Below are 25,729 nucleotides of genomic sequence, written 5' to 3' on the forward strand. Positions count from 1 at the left end.
TATAGAGAGATATCAACTCTATTCATTCCTGATTTCACCTTCAATTCTTCTTCTGTTTTCCCCTCTGGCAAATCTGCATTCTGTGTAAATTCCCACCACTCCCTCTGCCATGTGATTGCAAACACTACTGGCTTCTTGCTGTTCTGCTATTGATTGTCTCCTTCATGAAAGTAAAAGAGTTTGGTCTAAATCCACTTTCATTACAGCTGTGTTTATTTTCCTAGCCCATATGGAAGAGGAGTGCCTTCTTAATTTAATCAGAGCTTTAAATTTCACCATGGTGATGAAGGAAAAGATAATAATAGGAGAAATAATTATCTATTCACCTGGTTTTTGGTTAACTCGGAGATCATGTGGTGGTGGGGTCAGAGTCTGGGGAGCCAGGCACGTGACTGTGCTGTTTCTCCATGCAGCAATGAGTATTTGCTCAGGAGTTTCATCACCCCTCCCAGGAAGGGCTGCCGACCACAGGGTAACGTGGTTTCACTCTAGAGCAGAAAAGATGAGTTTTCTATGTAAAATTGCTTTTAGTACCGTAGCGCTTCTTGACATGAAGGTCAAAAAGTGCCTAAATTACTCAAAGTAACTGAGTTTATTATAATTCCTCTCTGTCACATTCCCTTGCTGCAGCTGTGACACTGCGCTGTGTAACTTATTTAATTATACAGTGGTAGTTGCTGCTGCGTGTCTGTTGTTGGGGATGTTATGAATATTTAGATTTTTCTTTCTCTCTGGTTCCGTAATTTAAACAAATGCACTGAAGTGTATTTAACCTGAAGTAATCTAGGCTGCATGCTGCTTTGGGCTGTGCTGTTTTAGAAACTTCCTTCTGCACAATCCTTCTCAAGCAAAGCAATTCCTTTGGTGCAAGGACGGGAAGAGAATCAGCCCTTACAGTTCTGGAGTTCCTCTTCTGTTTGTTTTCTGAACCAGCCTCAATTACGGCGCTATTGGTGCTTTCAGTGGGTGTATTTTGACAGCAAACTTCCCCACTCACACATGTGCACACCCCCAGTTTTCCTCCCCAGAGGGTGCCTTGGGACAGCAGCCCCACCATATCAAAGGTCTGTGGGCTGAGCTGTGTTTAGCAATCTGGAGAGCAGCTATTGGAGGGCACGGAGGGCAGGACATTTCCATGATAAACCCTTTTCCCTTCAGGATACAGCGTAAAGTAGGGATTCACTGTGTGCCTGTCAGCACTGTGCTGGGTAGGAAGACTGTGAGTAACATCTTGGAATATGTAAAGAAAATGTTTTTAAGGGGAGGGTTAAGGGAACTTCACTTTTTTCTTTTTTTCTCTCCTTTTTTATACAAAGACATCAAGACAGAAGGGAGATCCATAAAGATACAAGCGAATCTAAACCAGGACAAATTATCATTTTATAATTAAGCCTAATGGACCTTCCTGAGGAGGTTTGATAAGATGACTTGCTAATATTCACTTTTTTTTTATTATTTAGTCAATAAATTATGCATAAAGGACAAAAATGAAATAATCATCCAGATATTCGTGTCACTTGTGCCTGACAAATTCTCATCCATTGTCTTTCATAGCTTTAAAATGGGAAATAAGTAGTAGAGGCCAATGTTTGATAGGGGTTGATAAATTATGGAAAAATGACTTTTTTTTTTAATATAAGTTGCATGTGATCTTTCTGATTATGAAAAAATGCCTACAGTCATAGTTGAGTTTTTATATTGAATGAGAGTGTAGTACAAGTAAGTCCTGTGGAAGAGCAAAAGAACAAAGAATGAAGAAAAAAGTAAAAAATACTGACTTATCATCTGTTAATTTAAAAATTGTAATAAATTTTCAAGGAAAGAGAGAAGAAAACCTGGTCTAGTGGAAGGTGTCTCTGCCCATGGCAGGTATTGGAACAAAGTGGCCTTTAAAATCTCTTCCAACCCAAACCATTCTGGGATTATATGAAAACACCTGAATGACTTTTCTTGGAGTAGGTAGTGGGGACAAATTGTTTCTCTTAAAAGATTCTTTTTTTCTCTAAGCTGTATGAAAAAAAAAATTCTGGTAAGGACCTATGCTTATCAAAGAGGGAAATGCCTTTTCCTCTGATGGGCCTGAATTTTAGTTTGGAGATGTTACTGAATATTGTTTTCAGATATAAGGAGATAAAGTGTGCTGTTCTTATACAAATGTGTTTGCTCTATATGTAGAAAACAACAAATGACTCCTGAATTATTGTAAAAGAGTTGCACAGGACTCTATTCTGAAAACAAACAAACAAAAAAAAAAAAATACAGTAATGCCAGTCAGAGTTAAGGGGAATGGGAAAAGCCAAACCCAAGCAATTCTGGGATTCCTCTTTGAAGCCAAATTCCCACTGAAAGGGCAAAAGTACTTTCTTATGCTGGTCTCAGAATTGGATCTCTGGGATTTCATTCCCCAACAGGATTTTGATTGATTTTATTTTAGTCGTTTTATCTTATTTCATAATGTTTGTATTAAATCAGATACCCCTGAGCACTTAATCTTTTTTAACTTCTAGATCTCTGTATTTAATATTATATTTGTTGTCAAAAATGTAATATCAATAAGAGTCACAATAAATGTAAATCATTGATCAGATGCTGCAATGAAAGGGAACCAAGAGCCTGATCCAAGAATTGCTGTCTGTAATAGAGACATTTATTGATTTCAGTAAGGTTTGGGTCAGGCCTCAAATGGAACCAAAACCCGTCTGCTTGCCAGGTGGGTCAGTGGATGACCTGGGAGATGATGGCCACAAATCCACTGCAATAACTGGGTGTCCTTGCTAAAAAAAAAATGAAATGGAGACTGATGAGATAAATCATAGGTATTCCTAAATAATAGGAAGCTGTGCTGTGTTCATGTGGTGTAGAGCAGGGAATCCACAGGCTGGATGAGAAAAATGGGGTTATAATACCAAACAGTCCTTCAAGCACCCTTATCATCCACCTCCTGATTACAAATTTCAGGGCAATTACCTCAGTGGTCCCAGGAGATGAACACTGGAGGCTCCCAAACCCCCTTTAGGCTGTTTTCAGAAGAAGACAGAGGTGATGGCAATACTTCCTAGGGACCATGGGGGCTGAGCATCACTGAGCAAATATTCTTAACTCAAGATTGATCTGTTTAGAGAGCTGAAAAGGCTCCTTACCTCCAGGAGGTATGTCACCAGGGAGGAAAATTTAAGAAAAAGAAAAATGAAAATCCAGGCATTAACTTGAGTGGGAAGAAGATTTTACAGAAAATACTGCACTTGCAATTATTTTACCTAGAAGGAGACAGTCAGGGAGACATGGGTTTCAATCCCTCATCTAAGGGTTTTTTTACATAATTTGCATTAAGTGCTCATTATTAAAAACAAAGGGCTCTATCTTTATTATGTATGTGCTGGACATGCTTTGATAATGGGATTGGGACATCCATGCTGGGGTTATAAATCAAATAAACAAGCCTTGGAAACAAAACCTAGTTCTGCTTTCCAAGTGCTGATCTAAGTATTGCGTGGAAATAAGCTCTCATTAATCCTATAATTTGGAGAAGTGAAACTTGAGTTACTCTATGTGTATAATGAGGTGACTGTATTAGTGATGGCCATGGTGTCTGTGACCATAACTTGCTTTTCTTGTTGGTTCACAACCTCTGGAGGAAATAGAGATCCCTAAGCCATCCTCCCTGGTGTGTGCCAAACCAGGTGCAGAAGGTGCTGACCTGCAGAAAGGCACACCTGTGACTGACATCCAGCAGGGAGCAGGGCCTTGGATCAGCTGTGGAGGAGCTGAGGAGCAGCTCCCTGGGGCTCAGGGAGCCTTGCACACCTTCCTCAGGGCTTCCAGTGGGTGGCAGCTCTTTGGGAGTTGGGGCCACTTGAGCATCTCACCCAATTCCCAGTCTGGGTGCAGCCCTCTGCCTCCTAGGAACCTTGAAAAGCCCTCTGAAAACCAAAATGCTATCTTTTTTTTTCCCCCCAAACATTTTTGCCATTTTATTTTTCTTTTCCCCAGCTAAATGATGCTTAGGGTGAATGAGTGGGAATGATAAATTTGTCGACAATGAGGAGGTGTGAACAACCTGTGTGGAGACAGCACAAAAATAGGATGTCTCCAATAAATCCCAGGGGAGGGTGAACATTAGCTAAATGCAAACTGTTGTTTTAAAGAATTCTTCTGCTATTTTTTTATTTTATTTTAACTCTGCATGCTGGTGGGAGGAGAAAAATTGTTACTGTGTAAGATATCGGTCATATAATAATAAAATAATAATAATAATAATAAAACCAAATGAGAGCAGATTAAAGCAGGTAAGTAGCATCATGCTGGCCATTTGGCCAGAGTATAAACAGGTTTGGGTTAATTAGCACTAAGGAGGCTGAGCTGTTTGGGGAGTTTATATTTAAATACCAACCGTTGTCCTTCCCATATGTGTTGACAAAGCTCTTCTCAATAGTCATCTGTTGTTCTATCCACAGCTTGTTTCTGATAGCTACATGTAGGATATTTTGGCTTTAAGAAATGAGAGCTTATGGAAGATATGTGCTTAAAGAGTTTTCTTTCTCAAACAGAGAGAAAAAGTGATATTCTCTAGTGGCTCTGTGTTCCTTGTTGTGTGCTAATCTATCCTATTTCAGCCTATCCCCTCGGGGGTTCCTTTGCACCCAGAGTCTTGGGGATGTTAAAAAGGCAGAGAATGTTGTGCGGTGTAACTGCACATTTCCCTAAACTGGGGCAGCCACCAAGCTCCTCACTGAGCCTCTTGGCTGCCTGCTGCCACAAACACAGCAGGGAAGTCTTGCCCTAAAGTGAGGAGAACGTGCGGCAAACCTTCTCTGCCAATCCTAAAGCCAAGTGCACCGGTGCTGTCTGGAGCACAGTGGTGTCTCTGAGCATTACACTTGCAGGACTGTTTTCATATCAAGATCAACGAGCTTGTAAATTTTGCAGTTAGTTTTGGGCATTCTCTTAGAATTTGTGGTCTGTCATATTTCTGATTTCACTTGGGCTTCTCTCCTATCCTGGGGGAAACAGATCTAAACCAGCAGGATATTTGGTGTAGCTGAAAGGAAATATTCATTCAAGGCCCTGATTTTGAAAGCTGTGTTTGCCTGACACCTGCATCCTGCCTGCTCTGCCCTTGCACATGAGCATGGCCAAGTACAAACACCTCCTCCAATTTTTGAGGCAAAAAATACTGAAAGGGGAAAATGTGGAAACAACTTCAATGTATCTGTGCACCTGCTATTCTTAGGAGCTCAGGCTGCAGAAACAATAATGCTGCCTCTGGCTTTGACGTCTCCAGACTGTGAGTGACACTCCAGCATTTGGAGCTGCTGTCAGTCTGGTGGGAACACTTAGAAGAGGCTGATAAAGTTTAAAAAGGGAAGAGCTTTGTATCTAGAGAAGTGAAAGAAAAAAGCCTTTGGGGGTTACAGCAATATGTTGCCTTGGAAATATTTGATCAGGTTTACTATTCTATTCAGACACTTCACTTTTTAAAAGCTTTAAATCAAGTAAGTCTGGGTCTTGAATGGTGCAGCTTTAGTGGCTGCTTATCAGCCACTCGTGACTATGCAAACTGCAGAAGCTAAACTGCCATTTCTGATTTTCAGGTGGAATTGAATGACCTGAAAATGGATCCATCTTCTCCTGTGCTCCCAGCAAGCATTTTGGAACAAACTGCCTTGCAGCTCGGATGCAGACCCACTGACAAAAAGCTTGCTCTCCACTTAGATGAAAAAGATGAGTTAAAGCATCTTCGGGAATGTTTCTACGTCCCCAAAGTCAAGGATCTGCCTCCAAGTGAGAGTTATAATTGCTGTTGAGGGGAGAGGGAGGGGGAAGGGGCTGGGCTTCACATCTTCAGCCTGTGTTTGTCACGAGTCTTTGGAAATCATCGTCACTTATGAGATAATTGAGCAATTGTAGTCATATCTGAGCACAGAATGTCCCCGCTGTTGCTAAATCAATCCATCCAGCTTATTCTAGCACCAAAAGCTCTATGTTCTCGTTTCCATCCTGAATCAAATGTGAGGATACAGTACTTATGTGGTGCTTATGCTGTCAGTCAGCAGCTTTGAACAATGTAGTGACTGATTGAAAATTATAGGCAGGAGCTTTTCTGTCTAATGGCTGGAAACAGCAGCCTCGCTTGGGTAGTTCAGAGCAGTTGCTTCCTTGGTGTGATTCAGCTTGGAATTATCTGTCTGGTTACAATTATTTTAGTTAATGAAAGAGGCAGTATATATATTATGTGAACATTTATGTCTTATTGCTGGTGGTGGAGCTATTTTCTCACTGAGGCCAAATGGAAGACTGTGCCTCAGAACAAATAATTGATCTGAGCAAATAATTCATAATGAAGCCTTTTATTTGAAGATATTTTCCACTTTCCTCATGAATTGCCTAAAAATAGACAGCACCTGACTTCAGTGAAGCTATGTGAAATTGTTCTGGACACTTTTCTCCTTCTTTCCTGCTCCACAGGTTGCTTTGAGGAGCCTGTGGCATGTCTGGGCATGGGGAGAGCTTGGTGTGGAGGCAGGAGGGGTGGAAAAGGGGGTGGCAGGCTTAGAGGGAAGCATTTGCTTGGGGTCAATACTCCCAGACCATCAAAACTAAAACCCAGCTCCAACTTTTTTTGGGTACCTGCAATAGCCACCATGTCTAGACAAATTCGTGCAGGGAAACCTGGTGGGAGCAGCCACCTACAGAGGCAGCAGGGTCCTGGTCTCTCCTCCTCCTTCCCAAGCTCTGTCTGGGTTTGTTTTTGTCTCAGTTACCTGGAGAGCAAAAGCTGTGCTGGCTCTGCAGGCCCTGGTTGCTGCACACTGGGGAAATGGCAGATTATTTCCTTAGATGGTGAACACACACAGGCACAGTCACTCTCCTCCTTTCCTGCCTTGGCTAAATGTACCTATTGAAAATCAAAGGAAAAATATGATAGAACTTCCTTGCATTTTTTTTTCATTTTCCAATGAATGCAGACAGAATTTTCTGCAGATTTTCTTTTTCTGAAAGGACATTACTGATGGTAAATGAGAAATTACAGGTGCATTCACCAAAGTGTGTCCAGTAAGGGACTATGATAGAAAATGGTGTCAACAGTCTGAATTGCTGGACATCTTTTAAAAAAGTCTGTCCTCAGTACCTTCCTGCTGAGCAATGATGAGTGTTGGGAATGCAGTCTGCTCCTGCCCTTGGGACACAGGAATGATAAATCTCAGTTCTCTGTGTTCTGGTGGTATTGGCTTATCTCTCCTTACATTTAAATACTTGAGTTGTGCTGTTTCTATTATTCAGAGCAGGACTGAACACTTTGCAGATATTTAAACTATGTGCTTCCTCCATGCCCCTGTAATTTTTCTTTTTCATTTTTTTTTACCCTGGTCACTTAAGAGAGTTTTCTAAAACCCCTCTATTTGCTTGAATATTTGACTATGACTCAAAGCTCCTTCAGCTGCCACCATGGTGCTGCAAGATGTGCCACTAAAGCTGGAGAGATGCTGGAACACAGTTCCCATGGCAGTGGTGCTGCTGGAATCCAGCCCAAGCAGGAGCAGCTGGATCTTTGCAGAATGTCAAATATCTCTCCAGGACATCAAAGGTCACTTTTCAGTGTAGTGTTGTAGCAGCTTCAGAATAAAGACTCTGCTGAGAAGTAGGTAGAGGTTTTGATACTCATGTGACAGTTTGGGTTTCTTCCCTTCAATGTCCGCTATTATTTGATTTTCAATTACCACAGTATTTACACCCAAAGACTGCTGCTGTGGGGTTTTCATCCTGCAGTTACAATAATATTTAGTACCCAGACTGTGGATAGATTTGTTTTAGCGAAGATAAACAATGTACAAAGTAGTAGTACCAGCTGAAAAGCACAGAGATCCCATCATTCTGGTGTTCCTAAATTGAGGGTTTTTTCCCTCCCCTTTTCTTCCTATCCTTCTTTTCTGTGCTTCAGCTGTCATCGGGAACAGCTTCCCTGCTGAAGAGCAGCAGGGGTGTAAATATATATATATATTTACATTGTGTGACTATAGCAGAGAGACAGATCTGCCATGACATTTATCTGTGCCCAGGAGCGGATGCCAGATAACACATTCCTGAAGATAAATGTCATTCCAGATATTAGCCATCAAATACTCTTTATATATTTACATAAAGCATTACAATGAGGCTTTAAAATGAAACCTTACAAGAAGCAGATGAGAACATCCATAGGAGACAACAGTGAGATGACGTACAGGAAAATATTTAGGAAGTCATTAGAATAGTTTAATTTAGTTATCAAGTTATAAACTGTCAGGGCTGTTTATTTGCTGGATCCATCAAGAGGAAACTAGTAGCAGCCTAACTCCCTGCAAATCTGGGGGGTTTTATGTGCAAGCATGAGAGGCAAAGCTCAGGTGAGCAAATGAGGAAAAGATGATACAAGAAGATTTAGGGAAATGTTTGGATCCTGTTGCTTTTCTCCAAGCTGACAACAAAGTCTCTTTAACCTCTCTTCTTTTACCCCAGGGAGGAGGTAGAAATGGGCTGGGCACAAAATCACCCATCTGATTTAGGCTATGGCTCCTGCTTGGTCACCTGCTAAAGGAGTAAGGCATCATTTGGGTTTCTTGGGAATAAAAAGATGCCCCAGAGTGAAAGTGCTGAGCTGTATTTCCAGAAGAAATGGTTAAAAGTAGTGGTTAACCACAAAAATCTGGCTTTTTGGAGGGCTGGTGGGGGGGTACAGGCAGATGTGAAAGAAGAGATCTTTTATCTTTCAGCTTAGGACAGAGCTCAGACAGGTATAAGCAGGTTTGGTCCTTCCTTTCTCATTAATGAACCCATTACATTTTTCCCTTTTGTTTGGACTGAATATTTCTGACAATAAATTTGCTTTTCCTTTTAGGTTTAAAAGGTATAGAAGTGCATCTTTAATGTAGATGAATGGGTATAATTAGTATGCAAAGTAATGTATATGATTAGATTTGACCAGTTTGCAGGAATCTGAGTAGGTGTGTGAATATATAATATATTTAATTAATCTTAATGCCAATGTATTTTTTGATCCAGGCTACTCTAAGAACGCATTTCAATATTTCTTTTTTTCTTTGCTTTTATTTCCTCAGTTGTGTTTATTTCCTGTTAGAATATTTCAATATGTATTTCAAATCAACCACAGAAATTAAAAGGGCCTATACCGTGAAAAATAAATGTAATTTGGGGAAAGACAAGTGCTAGGAAAAAAGAATATCACAGTGAATGTAGAGTTGTTGGAGCATGAGGAGGTGCGGATAAGGAGAAATTAAAAAGATGGTGAAAAAAATGAGCAGCAATGGTCTAAAATGAATATTTTAGTGATGCCAGAGAGGGGGAAGTAAAGAGCTTTTTGTCAAAAGGAAAAAAAAAGTTCACCCAGGTTTAGAGCTGATAACACAACAAAAAAAGAAAATCGAAGGAACAGGAATGAAGATGTTAAAATAACTTCATCAAAAAGGCAAGGTCCTGCCTCTCCAAGGTGAACAGAGGTGTTTTTATTTAGAAAGGACTGTGGTGCAAGAAAATCTGCCTTGCTGGTAATTCCTCACCTGTTTTAGTGCTTGGAGAGTATTGGTGAGATGGAGCTCCAGATTCTTGAGCAAGGATCCTTCTCTCCGAGCCCAGGGGGACAGTGTTATTGTGTTTCTTGGTAGGAAAAGAACTTTTAATAGAATCAATTTGGGGGCATGGATGATATTGATGCCTCTCTGTTTTCATTCATATTACAATGGAGATGAAAAACAGAGTATCTGCAAAACAGATTAGGCTGAGATTGCTCTCTGACTTATGCTTTTTAAAAGCCTCTAAAACTTTAATTAAGAAATTACCCAGGTTGTCTATACTCCTGAAAAATGTGTTTCTGGGGAAGTTCAACGAAATTGGTAATTGCTATTGCAATTGTTAGTAAGAAACCTTTTCCAGGCTGTTTATCTACAGGCCTTACAAAATTTTCACAAATTGCATTGCAATCCTATAGTTCATTTTTATCATGTATCTTAACATGCTCATTCATTTGATCCTTATTTGGAGGGATATCAATTATATTTATCAAAATTATATGTGATATTAGCTTTCAGGGGTATTGTAAGTATAGGTATAGACAAATGCAAATTACCACTTCTAGAAGGTCACCATCACTTGTCCCTTCAAGAATCTCTAACATGAGAAATAACAGAAGAAGGCTGTGTTAGGATTGATAGATGATGACACAGGGTAATTAGATTGTTCAGAACCTCACTAGAGCTATTATTTATAAATTTCTACTGCCTTGCTTTTCTCCTAATCATTGAAAGGGTTTGTCAACATAGATTTCCTCCTTCTCCTCAGATGATGACATGAAGTGCAGCCCACAGTATTTGCTGACAAGACAAAAACTTTTAAGACTGCTTTAAAATATTCTCCTCAACAATTACATGTTTTCTGAATAGAGATTTAATTGTGCAGGGACAACTTACATGAAAAACACAGATTTACCTAGTCCTAACTTCTGTGAAATGGATGATTCCAGTAGCTTCATCACTCAGAGCGGTCGTCACAGACATCTTTTATGAAAAATGCTTTCCTTAGGATTTTTCATCCTGAGGAGCTGAGAGGCCTCAGGAACAAAATGTAAACAATGATTATCTGCTGCTGTGGAATGCAACAGGTGCATCTGGGATTGGGCTCATGTGGTTGTTTCTAATTAATGGCCAATCACAGTCAGCTGGCTCAGATAGAGAGTCTGAGCCGCAAGCCTTTGTTATCATTCCTTCTTTTTCTATTCTATTCTTAGCCAGCCTTCTGATGAAATCCTTTCTTCTATTCTTTTAGTATAGTTTTACTGTAATATATATCATAAAATAATAAATCAAGCATTCTGAAACATGGAGTCACATCCACATCTCTTCCCTCAGCCTGAGATCCCTGTGATCACGGTCACACCACACATACTGTGGTGACCCTCCAGTGCTCAGTCCCACGTGCATTTTTGTTTCTCTGGTTTCCCTCCACAGCTGACCTGACCCTGGTGAATGGAGAGGAGAGCTGTGTGTACTTTATTGGGAATTCTCTTGGGCTCCAGCCAAGAAAAGTTAGAACTTACTTGGATGAAGAACTGGACAAGTGGGCTCGGACGTGAGTACCCTGTGGGGTGTGCCAGATGCTGACCTGTGCTTCAGAGGAGCTCTTTATTTTGGAATCCTCATTGGAACTGCTTGAGCTGCAGCAGAGTGCATTAAAAGTGCTGCAGGCCAGGAGTAAAACATGTTCAGTGTTTCCCTAGTGCTGTTTATATCTCTTTTAAAGGCAGGAGCAGTAAAACAGGCAAATAGACCCTTTCAGGTGTGATAGCTGTGCTGTGTGTGTGGCTCTGCTCAGCTCACCTGGAGGACCTGTGCAGTTTAACCCTCCCCACCCTGAAGTGTTTATAAGGTGTCCCTACAAAGCACACAAACCTATTTGGTTGCTGCTGTTGGTGAATGTGGTGGGGTTCCAGGCCCTGTGATTTTCTAATTAATGTTTTTAGCTGCGTGATTCACCCTGCAGGCCTTGCAATGAGCAGTTCCCCTTGAAACAGCACCGAATGCAGGTGATGCTGCTGCCATGCTGGCAGGTTTTTGGCTCCTCTTAAACCAGGTCTCTGCCTGACAAGTTAATTTTATTTAGAAAGAAACATTCCTGTCTTCTCAGTAAGGAGCTGAGTGTGAATTACAACAAGCTTTGCTAAATCAACCTGATGTAAAAGAGACAGGATAAAAGAAGGACACATTGCAGGAAAGGGACACCGTCATCATAACAAATGGGGAACCTTTTAATATACATGAGGGAAAGAAAAAGCTTTTTTTACTCTTTATTTAGGTTTTTTTAATATTATGTTCTGTTCCATTAAGAGTCTGTGCTTTGAGATCTCCTGCACCTGCCTGAGCAGCTGGAGCAGGGATGAGTAAGGAAAATGATGAGTAAAAAACAGGGAACTGAAGGTGGGAAAGGAAAATAACATCCAGATGAGTGAGTGAGCTGGGTGAGAGATGAACTCTTTTATAGGGTGCGGGATATGAGTGGAACAGATGTGATTTCATGGTGAGAGAGCAGAGGAAATATGGAGAGGCAGAAGAGGAAAAATGAATTCTGCTAAGTGGGCAGCCTTGTTTCAGCAGGAGCGGTCGAGATGGAGGCTTCTCAATGCAAATGTGAGAAATCTGTAGCTGCTCTTCCACTTGTAAATGCATGAATGCTGGGAGCTCATCTATATGGTTTATTGATTCCTATTTTTCACCTGTATTCTTATAGGTGAGGAGGCTGAGAATGAGTGGGACTTTGGGAAGAGCTCGTTCCTTCTGGTTATTCAGGCAGCACAGCAATGCAGTTTCTCCAGTCATTTGAAAAAATTGCAACCCTGTCCATTTCTGTGCTGTTATCCCACTTTGTCAGGGAAACAGCTGAGCTCCTTCAAAAAGCAGAAGTCAGATAACATTCTTAGAGTGATGCACTGGGACTGCAAACGTATTTCAGCTCCTCCACTGTATCTTTTCACTGCCTCACTTCTATTCTTGTGTTTGTCTTTGCTGCAGTGAAAGATGAGTTTTTCCTCAGTGACTGTAAAAACCTGGAAGAAAAAAGGTAGGCAGAGTGTTCCTTCAGATCAAAAGTGCCTTCAGGATCTGTGTCTAGGAGGGAAAAATGGCTGAACATTGATTTCAAGCCACTTCAAGAGAGGGAGCACAACCAGAAAGGTTGTTTGCCAAAAACACGGCTTGGCCTCAAAAACCTCACCCAGAATAAATGAGAAAGTTTCAAAACAAATCAAAACCAAAAAAACCCCAAAGTACCAACTAGGAAAAACCCCTCAAATTAAGATCAACAAAGAAACAGAATAAAATCCTGAACCTAAAGCAACTGAGACAGCCAGGGTAGGAGCAAACTGATTTTGAGGGGAGCAGTGTATGCTTAGAGAAGGTGGTGAATGGAATGCAAAGGAATAGGTGGCTGAAGGTACAGAAATGAGTGCTTTTATTCCAGTCACCAAGGGCAGCTTAGCAAAACCCTTTCTAAGGTGGTAGCTGCTCCCAGCTGAAGGCTGTTCAATGGCTGTTGTGTCAGCACTGTGGGATGTAGTGGCTCTGGCTTAGATAAATAAGCAGCAAGAATCTAGGAAATGGCATGCAAATGAGGAACATCCATCAAGTCAGCAATGGTATAGATTCTGGCTTTCTTATAAATTGGTTTATTGCATTTTGTGTTTGTTGTGTCTTGGGACCCCTCTCAAAGAGCTGTGAGTCTATTTAAATGGCTTTCACTGCTCGTAGTTAAGGGCAAGAGTGAAAAGGAAGATTACCCAGTGCTGGTCAAGGGCAGGGGAGCTGTAGCTTCATCTCCAAGTAGTGATGGTAGCTCATCAGGCAAACAGCTGGGAGAGAAAAGCATGGAAATGCCTCTCTCTTGTTGTGCTTCCTCTCAGTGCCTAGTCCCTTTCCCTCACCTCTGCTCTGACTGGTGGGTTCAGCTAAATCCAAGATTTATTGAATAAGGGGTGAAAAGGGATGAAGAGTTGTTCCCTCATGTTTAGCCTAGAGTAGCCAATAACCCAATGTTTTAAAAGCCCAAACTTCAGGGGACTTTTTTGGTTGGAGGAAGGCCAAGAGATGCTTTGCAGTGCCTTGTTTCCCCCTCTGCCCTGCCAGAACCGGTTAAGTAATTAAAATATTTTATAGAATCATTACTGTGTGTGAGCATACTCACTGCAGCAGGCAATGTCTCCCGTCTGCATAACTCATTAAAGTGGAACAATTAAAGCAGAAGGGAGCCTGCTGTAGCCAGTTGTGCTCCTGTGAAGGGCTGGCAGGGTGACTGGGGAGTGGGGAACCTGCTGCACACAAGTCTTGAGGACTGGAGCTGTTGAGCAAAATTAAGACTGAAAGGGAAAATGATTGTTCTCTGTGGATGTATCAGTGTAGGGGAGGGAAGGAACCACTTCTATGAAAAGCATGTTGGCATAGTAAATATGAACAAGGAATTAATAAATTGAGGCTAGAAATAAAACATATATATGTTTCTAAGCGTTGAAGTGGTGTGGCAAGAGGCTGATATGGACATAGGATATTGACAACCTCCCAGTTTGAGGAAGGCTTTATAATATAACACTTGCAGTAGGCAAAGACTATTTTCAACAAGTCAGAAAGTATCTTTGGATCTGTGTGCTGAACTAATCCTGCAAGACATGAGAAGGCTGCAAACAGGAGTGCAGCTTGGCCAAACCCTGTTGGACATCCCCACCTCTCCTGCCATTCTCAGGACTCTGCCTTTCACCTTTCTTCTCTGTGTGGTAGAGCTGCAAATTCCTCTTTTAATGCCCTGGAATTTTTAGTTTTGTCTTTGATCTGCTGGTCCACACAGTTCTTTTTCTTTTGATATGTCTTCCCTTTTTTTGGCTGTTTCTTTGCTTGAAACCTTGGTCCAACTTAAGAGTCTGTACTGGCTCATTAAATACCTTGCATCATTTTTGGCAAAGAAGCAAGAAGGAAATTTGCACTTGACTAAGATTTGGATGAGCGCAGAAGATTCCTGAAGATGGCAATTAATTTAAATTCCTTTTCTCACCGCCTTTGAAACCCTGGGATCATCTCAAAAAATGTGTTTCTAGCTCCCCTAGCAAGCTTTAAATCAACCAGACCTCAGCGAATAAAACGTGGAGTTGTGATTTCCTGCCAAACTGAAAATAAAATGGTAACCGACTAAAAATTAATTTGCACAATGAGAAACTCTCATAGAAGTTGAAGAAATATCTGTTTATCTGATGCTCTGTGATTTGATGGGTGAAGTTTTGTATTCATTAATTTGGATACCTCAATTTAAATCTCTTTTGCTACCTGGGGTGCAGTGGGAGGAAAAGGCTCTCCATGTATGAGGGGAATGCCAGGAGCACTGCACTTGTGTCCTTAAAGATTATTACCCCCAGTGCCTACCAGAGCTGAGAGAGGGGTGGCATAATATACAGAGATATAAATTCTCTGAGGCACAGCATAGAATTTTACAACCTAAATGTAATAGGATGTATTGTGCCATCAGCAAAGTCTACAGAGTTTCATGTGATTAAAATAAAAAAAAAGGGTCCAAGAATATGCTTTTAACTACCATTTTAGAGGCAATAATTTTTGTCTCTTGGCATTTATATTGGCCATCAAGAGGGAGGCAAGCTGTAAGCTGTGCCATAATAATAATAATAAGAATAATAATAAATGCTGCCTCTCCCTTCTTTCAATATGGTTAAATGTCCATGTTTTCTTCTCAAAATAAAACATTCTCATGACCAAAATCACACAACTGTTTTCCTGATAACTTGGAAATTTATTCTGAAATTTTGATAGTCCTGTGTGCTGATAGAGAGAACTTTCATTAGTAAATTCCCATTAGGATGACACTAATGGCTATAAAATCAGGGAAAGCTAATGAAAGAGAATCCCATAGGTAGTTAGGACTTATTTTTCCCATCTTATTATATTTGCTATCCTCTTTCAGAAATACAGAATCCCTCAGGCTGGGAGCTACTGAAAATCTTTGGGGGTTTTATTTTAACAGTCTTTATAATCCTAAAGTCCCTTGATCACTCTATTACAGTTAAGAATAAGACAGGAAATTACCAATAAATGTCTTGCTGTTTGTGAAACATATACCCCCTGTCTTCAGGGAATGCAGCTGCATTGTGGGCTGATAGAAGGGAGGAAATTTTAGCACTACTCCTGCCCCTCACAGCATATTCTCCTACCTACTGCCTTTATTCCTCATTTAAGAAATGCTCTTTTAAATGAGGGTTATTTCACACTGCCTGCTCTCTGCCGTGGAGGACTCATCAGAGAGCAATTGTAAAATGGAGGAAAGAGTCAGCTGCTTTACCAGGACCTCATCCAAACTGAGAAGCAGGGTCCTCCTTGTCTATGTGGGATTGGACTTGTTGAGCATGGGGGTGGTATTTTATCTGTAAGAGATATTCACTCCTTCCACTGTCGACCTAATCTAGCCCAAAATTAAATGGGATTTTGTAAGGATGAGAGGCTCAAAATGGTTAATACAACTGAGTTTTTTAAAAGTGTTAGCTCTCCTATTTTTTAGGATTGTAATTTTTTGGAAATATCCCTATGAGGCGTGAGTTAGACCCAAGTCAATCAAAAAGGGTCTGACTGTAAAATGCTCAGGTAATTTTTGCAAGAGACTGAAATTCTACCTGAGAAGGAAAACTATGAGTTGGATATGGAAAACCAATCATTTAAATAGCCTTGAGGATGGGGTAGTGTCTCATGCCTCCTCCTTTCTCATGTCTTTATCTGCCAGCTGTCCTCCTGTGATTGTGAGTGAACGTTGTGGGACAGTTCTTCTTTAAAAGGTTCCCTACCTTTTTTTTTTTTTCCTTTTTTCTTACATCAAAGCTTTTAGGGCTTCTTCTGCTCTCTACCCAGCTTCCTACTGGCTTTGTCCTTATTTCGAAACAGCTTTATACTCAGCCTCATGCAGCCTGGTGTTTCCAACTCCACAAGTACCCCGTGGTGCTCAGAAATATGAAAATCATCCAGTGTGAGATGGGAGCCCAGAGCAATGCTTCCCTGGATTAGCACCATTATTACTTTTCTCAATCTGCCTCCATTTGCATTTAAATCTGTACTCTACACCCTGCATGTTTAAGAAAATAGGCAACTTTTTATTTATATATGCATGGCAGATATATAAGAAAACTTAGAAGTTTTCTTCTCTGTCACAATTGAAGGAAAATTTAGTTCAGAGTACTTAATCCAGAACTGAATTTATACATCTGTCACTTCAGAGTAGCAGAACGCTTGAGCTTAAGGTGACCATATGATCCCCTGCAGACAGGAGCAGTTTGAAACACAAAGTTTTAAAAGATCTTTTGTCAACCCAAAACCACTGAGACCTAGAACAGTTTTTCAGGGAGAAGAGAAGCAACAAGAATTAGCAAGCAGCTCTGTTGATGCAGGGAAGCACCTGCCCCTGCATGAAGAACCCTCTGGTTTGTGCAGAAGAGTGAGCTCAGACAGGAGATGCAGTAGGATGGAAATTGTTTCTGACAGAAAGACTCAAATACTGCCTTGCTCCCAGACAGGAATCTATCATCCTCTGCACCATCTAATACCCAGCCAGAAATGCAGGTTGGGGAAGTCTGTGGGATGAGCTCTGCCTGGCTTAGCAGGTGCCATCCCATACTGGGATTCCCTGTTCCAGCTTTCCTGTCCCCAGAGTTTTCCAGAGCCCATGTAGCCAGGGGGCTTGTGAAAAAAACATCATCTTTACTGATGAATTTCTAGAGGAATTTTGTGGGCCAAAATAAATAATTTTCAAGCAACTGAAATCCTGTCATAAGCCAATAAATTGCCTTTGCTCTGAGGTTTAAGGGTATGAGAAAAGTGTTGTGCTCAGTTTAGGCAACTCTCATCCTCCAAATGCGGAGTGTCCAAATCAGATCTGATTCTTAGGACTGATCCAAATAGAATACCACATATTTTCATCATTTTTCCATTCCTTTTCAGAGGTGTCCATGGCCATTTCAATGGCAAGCGCCCGTGGGCTTTGGCAGACGAGTGCCTCCTGGACATGATGGCTGAGCTGGTTGGTAGGTGTGACATGCAGGGCAAAACCTTTCTCCAGGAATAAAAACAAATCTAGTTTCTTTTAAGGCTCAAAAACTTGAAATTTTGTAGACAGAATTTAGTTCTTTTTATTCTTATGTTTGAAAGCAGGTTTTCTTGTGCATGGGCTAACATTTAATTTTAAGGCTGTGAGTGTTTTCGGGGATGAATGTGTGTGATGTGCATATCAGGAAGCTAATTGCAGCAAAGGTTTTTTTGAAGCATCATAAACCACTTAGACTAACACGTGAAGCCCTTTTAAAGGGCACTTGGTATTGCAGAGTCTCAGTTACTCTTCCAGAAGTGAAATGATGAACTTTCCCCTTTGATAAATTACTTCTATCTAGACATTTTCTGGTTTTCCTCTTTTCCCTGCCACTAAATCCAGACTCATCTTTGAGAGCTGCTTATGGCAATGGAGCAGACAGTTGGGACAGGACCTGCTATTGATGAGTTCCCATGACCCTGCTGTCCCCCTTGAGGAGCTGCAGTGCTGCAGGACTTGGGCAGGAAGTGCCTCTGGTTATTGCAGAGTTTGAGGAGCCCTGGAGACTCCTCCTGGGGAATGTGCCATGAAAGCAATCAGCTGAGTGGGAATGCAAATCTCCTCCATCCCTTCTTATTCCATGTAGTTGCTGAAATAATCTTTCACTGGGATTTGCTTCAGAGTTGTCTCTAAAGGGGGAAGAGAAATTATCTTGGCAAGGTCTTTTCCTCCCCAACCCTTCCAGCTGTTGTCATGTCGCAGACATCTTTTATCTAGGTTAGTGGGTTTTGGGGAGATCTGGCTCATATTTCAATGAAGGTGTCGAAGGCAACTCTCAGTAGTGACTATCAGAACTGAATTATCAGGCATTCATTTGTGCCATCACTAAGGAAAAATATTGCCCTGATGTTGACCTGCTGCATTCTAGATATTGTATCGTAATTTCTCCTCCAACTGCAGACAAGTGTTCAATGAGAAAATTATGGGTTTTCTCCTTCAAGAAAAGCAAATAGGATTGGAACAATTGGGAGCAGAGACATTAAAGAATGTTTCATGACAAGTTTATTTATAAACTTATAAATAAAATCCCTCTCTGAATTCTTTATGAAGTTTCCAAATAGCTAAAATAGTGGGTGTTATTATTGGAGCAGAACAAATGCAATAAATTATTGTTGTAGTTGGTCTATCCATGATGTAAACTCTGAGATAACATAAATATGAGTGTGGTTACACTGGGCATCACTGAGCTATGTAGAAAAATCCCATCTGCAGAATGAAATAAAAATCTCAAAATGCAGATTGGGGGTTCTGATTTTGTAAGTTGCTATTGTTGTACCTGGTGCTGCTCAGGGGGTTAAGAAGTTACTTCTCTTGCTTTCATTACATTCAAGGGCAAGCTCAGCACCCTCATCTGTTCAGCATCATAGGACATAAAATTGTGGAAATATAAAGGGAGGGGAGGGTGTTGAAATGCTGAACACAGCAGATTTAGGGGTTTCTCCAGTATGACCCATCTCCCTTGGCCAGTGGATATTCTTGTTCTGGCAGGGTACAACTAGGAAGATGCGGAAAGGTGCCTTGGAATTTTCAGCTGGAAGCCTTGAATTTAACTAAGCAGCAGATAAGAATTTCTCTCTCTCTCTTATATCATATTCTCAGGGACCCCAATTAGTAATTCAAGGTATGACCACTGATGTTCTTCACATAGCCAGGAGAGAGAGACAGCCAGGATTCCCCAAAGGACGGCTGGAAGCTTCTGAGCTATCATCTTTCTCTGCATCACCTCTGTGGCTGTTTGCCTGTGCTTTGTTTGCAGAATGTGGAGCCCAGAGGCAGGCTGAGCCCTGACCTGCTGCCACTGCCCCTGCCAGGTCCTCCTGGCCTCAGCTGTGGGTTAAGAGTCACTGCAGAAAGCAGAGAACGAGGCTGGGACCCTTTTACCCTCATCCATCTGTCTTGTAGAGGCTGCCAACTAAGTCTCTATTTTAATATTAATTTAACTGCAAGATGCACTGTAGGTGTAATGTGATGGAAATGAGAGCTTTGCTTAAATTTCATCTAATTGCTCATCCATCTCCTTACTCTTCTTTTATTTACCAAGTTCCATGTGACACCAATGCTTTTACATCCCCACGCCTTAACCACAATCTTCTTCATGGTAAACAAATATTCTAAAATTTTCAATTAAAAGTTATGAATGAAGTCACCCTACCACCGACCTAATATTTTGTTTTGTTTTTCAAATTATTTCCTGTGAAGTGCTTCCTGTTGTCTTTCTCAAAGACAAAAAGCATGGTTTGGATTCTGTTCTCCAGAATTTTTGGGGCTTTGTTTGATTAAATTGTAAAGTGTGGTCTAGGTTCACATCTGGCCCTTACATTTGTGTGCAGGGTTTTGTTTAGAAAATATCCTCATGGCCCTTTTTCAGGACACAGGTGAGTGATTCTTAGAATGCAGATGAATTAGTATTTCCCTAATAATGGATGTATGATAGAAAATTCCAACTTTTAAAATTGTAGGCAATGGTGAAGAGGCTAAAAGGATAAATGGAGGGGAAAAAAACTGTGTTAAAATGTTTTCAATGTAGTATTCCACAGATTCATGAAGTGATTTAGGTTAGAAGGGATCTTAAAGTTCCAGCCCTCCCAATTTATGCTTAAGTACTGTTTCCCAATAACGAATAATATTGATTATATACGAGTACGTAGCTGAATGAATTCTGAATTTACTTTCTTATTGACTGGAATGTAAGAACAATAACAGAATTTTACTCTGTTTTTTATTCAGTATTGAAAGTGCTTTGGAGGAGGAGGAGGAGGAGGAGGAAGAACTGTCACTTCTCACCCTAAGCAGTAGCAACTAAAACTTATTCAGGAATGGACCAAGGACTGTAAAACACCTTTGTCTGGTTAATGGTTTATAGTGCACGAGCACCTTGCTTATTAAAGGCAGTCACATTTTCTTGTTCAATGAAAGTTACAGTAGTAAATACGTTGTGAAATGAAGAGTCAAGGTCAGTGGAGGCCAAAGCTTTTTTCCTGTGCTCACACCAAGTGGCAGGAGGCAGTGAAGGCAATCTCTGCCTCTCCTACCAGACTTTATTAAAACATTACAACCTTGGCAGGATCACCTTCTGATGGAACAAGATTAACTGTGTGGCTGCTGCTCCACGATGGGTTCGGGCAGGTCTCTGTTGAGGGAAGACTGAACGCTGAGCAGATTTGGAGTGACTTTGAGTGATAAGGATTATTTGAAATAACCAAAATGTTTTCAAAATTGGGGCTCTTAGCCTTTTTTCCAATCATTTTACAAAATGCTTTTTACTTACCCCAGCGAGGATCAGACTTCCCTGGCAGTCAGAGAGGAGAAGGATGGCAGTGTCTGCCTAACGCAATCATAATTGTCTCTGAAGTTGTACTTTGCAAACGCTGCTTCCTTTTATTAAAGAGGAGATTTATCATGCAGAACATACAGGTTTTAGCCTGTCCTGGAGATATGGTATAAAGTTAGGAAATAAGGAAGGCAAACATAATTTTGTCTCCCGTGTGCTGGGTCTTTGAATATTGTAATAGGTTAATTGGATCATGGAAAGGTTGTTTTCTGAAATGCAGTGCAGGTTATAAAGGATAACAGTTTTCCAATGACATGGATGAGGTTTGTTTTGTGGGCATGAAATTCAATAATGGAAGGCTTTTAATAAATATATAATTTACGGAAGACCAAGACTTACATGACAAATGTAGTGTCATATTTAATTTGGGATGCTAACATGCAGCTAAAAGTGATCTTACAGATTAACCATTTGTTTTATACAGAATCAGTACAGCAGGCAGAGGTTTGCTTGTGCAGAATTTGCTGTGAAAGCCACAGATTTCACAGAAGGAGCAGAGGGACAAATAAGAACAATACCATTTCTTGATCCTGTCCCTTTTTTCAGCCTCAAGAGTTCCATAGAAATATTAAGACTGCAAATAATACTGTTTTGAGCTGCAATCACTCTCTAGCTGTCTCCTGGATCTGCAATAGAACAACCCCAAGGTGACCTCTTCCAGCAGCAAGAAGCCTTAAGATGCAATGCTATCAGAGGGAAGAAAAGAAAGCAAAGGAGAGGAGTTTAAGTGAAGAAAAAAGCTTATTTATTCCTATGAAGAAAGTTCTTTTTTATATTTATTCCCACAAACTTGATGATGTTCCTGGTGTCTGAAGGAGGAGGGAGCTTATTCATTTTTGTGTGGCTCATCCCCTGGAGTGATCGTTCCCAGTCACTGACACCTGTTTTCCTAATCCTTCTGTCCAAAACCCGGAGATTTCAACAAGTGGAAATGTCCTTGAACACCTCAATGAGAATGGAGCTTGGCTTTTCCTGGGCTGGCAGAAGCTGAGGCCTGCTTGGGAGGAATGTATGAATTAATTATAATTGTAGATTTCCATGTTCTTTGGCTCTATTTGCCTGTATTGAGTTGAACCCATGGTTATATCTTTTTTTTTACACTGACAAAGCAATCACATTGTGAATTTAAATTGTTTAGGATATGGTGGCAGCATAAGGCAGGGACAGGAGAAATTCAGGGTTCAGCTTTCTTTTTCTTGTGGCTCCCTTTACCCTTTTACATCCCCAAATCAGCTTTTCCTTCCTCTTTATTGATTCCAAAAGTGGCTGTTGCCCTCCCTGCCTGCTCACATTTCCCTTCATCCCTCCCTCTCTGCAACCTCTCTCCACATTTGGTGATTCTGTGGCTGAGTGAGGATCAGGACAAGGTGCATGAACACATCTCCCATCTGAAGAAGACTCTCAAAGCATTGATTTGTCTCAAGAATGAATTTCTCCTTTCCAACAACAGACACCAAGCATACCAGAAGGAAACAGGAATTGATTTTCTCCATATCTTGGTGTTGCCCAACACACAATTCCCCTTCCTACCTAAAACCTTTCACCAGGGCTTGACAAATGGTGGAGAATTTGTTACTAAATACTTGCTCACAACAATTAGTTGCTACTAATTAGCTCTGCCTGTGATTAGCTGTAGTCCAAAGGCATCTGTTATTATCCTCATTGGAGCAATGTGAGTATGGCTTCTTGTGAAGCTTATACATTAGTAATGTTCTGTTATATCCAATAGGTCAATTTTGCTCATTTCATTTTTTTAATTAGGGATGAGATTTATCTCGACATTACAGTAACCACTTACAACAGATGATTATCTCAATATGTTTTCTCACTTGTGTTACATATGAACTTCTGACAAAAATAAGTCTTCAAGTCTTGCTTTACATACAGTCTTTGTGACCTCACTTGTCTGAGGTATTCAGGATAATAAATCCACTGGTGGTTTGCTGGGAAATGGAAAGATTTAGTTGGGTTTTTTTTTGTTTCCTGTGTCTGACCTGAAAAAATAAATATTTTCCTGCCAGTGCAGCGTAGAGTCAGACAAGAAATCTTTTTATTTCACTCTGATGACACCTCAAACATTTGTTTCCTTTCCAGGCTTTGGAGAGACATTGACTGAATTCATGCTTTTGCTTTCTCACTACTGTTCTCTGCTCTCTGTTCTATTTCTCTGAAATTTTAAAGAAAAACTCCAACCATTTTTCAAACGTTTTATCTTTTTAATTTTTCAGGGGCCAAAAGACAAGAAATAGCCTTAATGAATGGGCTGACTGTTAACTTGCACCTTCTGATGGTATGTCTTCATGATGAATATTTGATCTTGTGTTGACAAGTATTTTTCTCCTTTCTTTGTGTGTGTATAAGCAAAGTGTTTTCTGAGGACCTCACAGAGACAGCACTGGGTGACAGATTAAGTTTTTAAGCCTTGGGAGTTGTATCTTGAATAATGTATGTGCAAGACCCGGCCTGACTCAATACTAAGCAGGAAAGCTGGACAAAGAAATATTTTCAAGGACTCTGGAGGGGAAGTTTCAGCTGTTCTCACGTGTGTTGTATGTCAGTTGCCAGAGGAAATCTTATTATTTAAGCAACATTTACAAGTAGCTTCTCAAATTTCAATTCCACGCCAAATTTCAAAGTTAAGGAAACAGGAGCTCAGCAAACTTGTGAGCAAGACAAAGCTGTAATATCAGTCAAGGTTAAAATGCAGCTGCATACAAGAGATGACACTTAGAATTATGTTATTTTATAAGTGCCTAAAATGTGCATTTTTGACTTGCATGGCATAGCGACCATAAATGTGTCTTATTCATGCTCAGGTGTCCCCGTGGCTGCATAGAGCCTTTCTCTGCTTCTCCAATATTTCCAAAGATTTGGTTCCAAAGATTTGGCTTGAGTGTAGATGTGAAGCTTGCTTTGTGTGGTTCTCACAACAAGGTTTATCACTTGGATCTGCTCCTCTGGACCTTTTAAAATTAATGAACATGGAGCAGGGTGGGGCTTGGTACAGGAGGCTTCTCTGCCCCAAATTAAATGTGAATTTTTGGAGTACACAGACCATGCAGAGGGTTGTGTAACCCAAGGTAAATTGAGCAGGAGGGCTTGTAAGTCTTCATTTTCCTCCTGGCACAGTGGCCAGCCCAGCTTGCCAGGACCTGAGAAGAAAAGATCACCCACCTGCAGGTGCTGAGATCAGGTCTTTGGTCAGCCTTGTTTTGGAGTAAGGGATGATTCCATAACTCAAGTTTACATCAAGAGATGTAAATCTAATTCTTTTTCACTGCCTGCTACTCTTCAGCTGCTGCTTTTGATTGCTGGATGGAGCTGGGTGAAATCCCAGCTTGCCTGGCTGCAGTCAAAGCTTTGCCATTGATTCCTGTAAGTGCAAGTTTTCACTGCTGGGTTTTGGTGGCTTTGTTATGGATATGTGAAATACAGTATTATAACACTTTCCTACTTTGATAAATGTTATATGGACAAAGAAATATTTGTAATTTCTGGGGGATTCTCTGTAGGTCTGCATGACAGTAAAGCAGTCTTTATTAAGTTATATGCTGGGAGCATCTTTCTCATCTCTGCTTAGATAAATTTCAATATTTCTTTCTTTTTTTTCCCCTTAACAGCTATCTTTCTTTAAGCCTACTACAAGACGCTATAAAATTCTTCTAGAAGCAAGAGCCTTTCCATCTGACCATGTAAGAAATTAATATTTCACCATATTTGTATTATTAATCATATTTTTCCAAAGAATATCAGTAGTAGGATTTGAATATTTATTAGCTCATCTTGTCCAAGTAAGATTACAATAAAAAAATCTGTCAGAAACTTTTGAGCTCAGCATACTTTACAGATCGTAGCTTTATTCCTTTTGTTCGAATAAGAAGTGTTGCATGAGGAATAGAATGAATGGGTGCATTGATTTATTAGTCTTTTTAAAGACATCTAGCAAACTACTGGCCTAAATCAACTAAAGTTGTAAATGTTTTATTAATTCTTGTTGCTGTTTTACGTTATGGAACCAAATCAATACAAACTCACAACATTAACACTTATATATCCCCAGACAGAGATGGAAATGTTTGTTCTTAGCACTTTAGATTACTAGTTCAAACATAATTTGTCTGCTATAAAATAAGAGACAATAGCCTGTGCATCAGAGCTTCGAGCAAATTAATCTTTGGGTTTGTGGGGCACTGCTACTTTATCATCAGCACCGTAAACTCCTGGAAATTGATAACAAATTTGATCTCTGAGGTGCAATAAAAGTGACTCGAGCTACTAACAGGTTTATTTGTAATGAAGATGCTGGCACAGATGTATACACCTCAAATTGCTTTTATTCTAAGTAATGTTCAGATTAATCCCACATTTGTTCCACATACACTTGTACATTTACACTCCATCCTCTTAAATTTCTATGGCACTTCGGTAATAATTTCTGCAACTGTCATTGCTTCAGTTCCTGTCGTGAAATTTTAAACTCTTTTATACTGTTATTTGATGGTTGTTATTTGATCTCCAGGACCATTATTTATCAATAAAATTGGCAGATAGTTTTTTTTTAAATAGCTTGAGAGTTTAAAGCTTTTATTTCCCTCCAGCTGTGCAGCAAATAGAAGAGGTGAGAATGTCACAGGGCAGGATGTCTGTGCTGGCCAAACCTCGTTTGTGTTGGCAGCAGGGCATGTGGGTACCCAGGGCTCCTGGAGAAGGGCTGCTCAGTCCTCCTTGGCTGTTATC

General features: G+C 40.5%; 1 protein-coding gene across 1 annotated transcript in view; it reads left to right on the forward strand.

Moving 5' to 3' along the window:
* The first annotated feature begins 1,192 nt into the window (after positions 1-1,192).
* The window catches only part of KYNU (kynureninase), a 57,411-nt gene continuing 32,874 nt past the window's right edge, over positions 1,193-25,729 (forward strand). Inside the window, exons 1-6 of the mRNA XM_058028131.1 lie at positions 1,193-1,219; positions 5,592-5,781; positions 10,998-11,118; positions 17,517-17,599; positions 23,221-23,282; positions 24,613-24,684. Of these exons, the coding sequence (XP_057884114.1) occupies positions 5,613-5,781; positions 10,998-11,118; positions 17,517-17,599; positions 23,221-23,282; positions 24,613-24,684 (507 nt within the window). The 5' untranslated portion in view covers positions 1,193-1,219; positions 5,592-5,612. The remainder of the gene's footprint in view (positions 1,220-5,591; positions 5,782-10,997; positions 11,119-17,516; positions 17,600-23,220; positions 23,283-24,612; positions 24,685-25,729) is intronic.

This window comes from Melospiza georgiana, chromosome 7, assembly GCF_028018845.1.
Source record: "Melospiza georgiana isolate bMelGeo1 chromosome 7, bMelGeo1.pri, whole genome shotgun sequence".
NCBI classification, from domain to species: domain Eukaryota; kingdom Metazoa; phylum Chordata; class Aves; order Passeriformes; family Passerellidae; genus Melospiza; species Melospiza georgiana.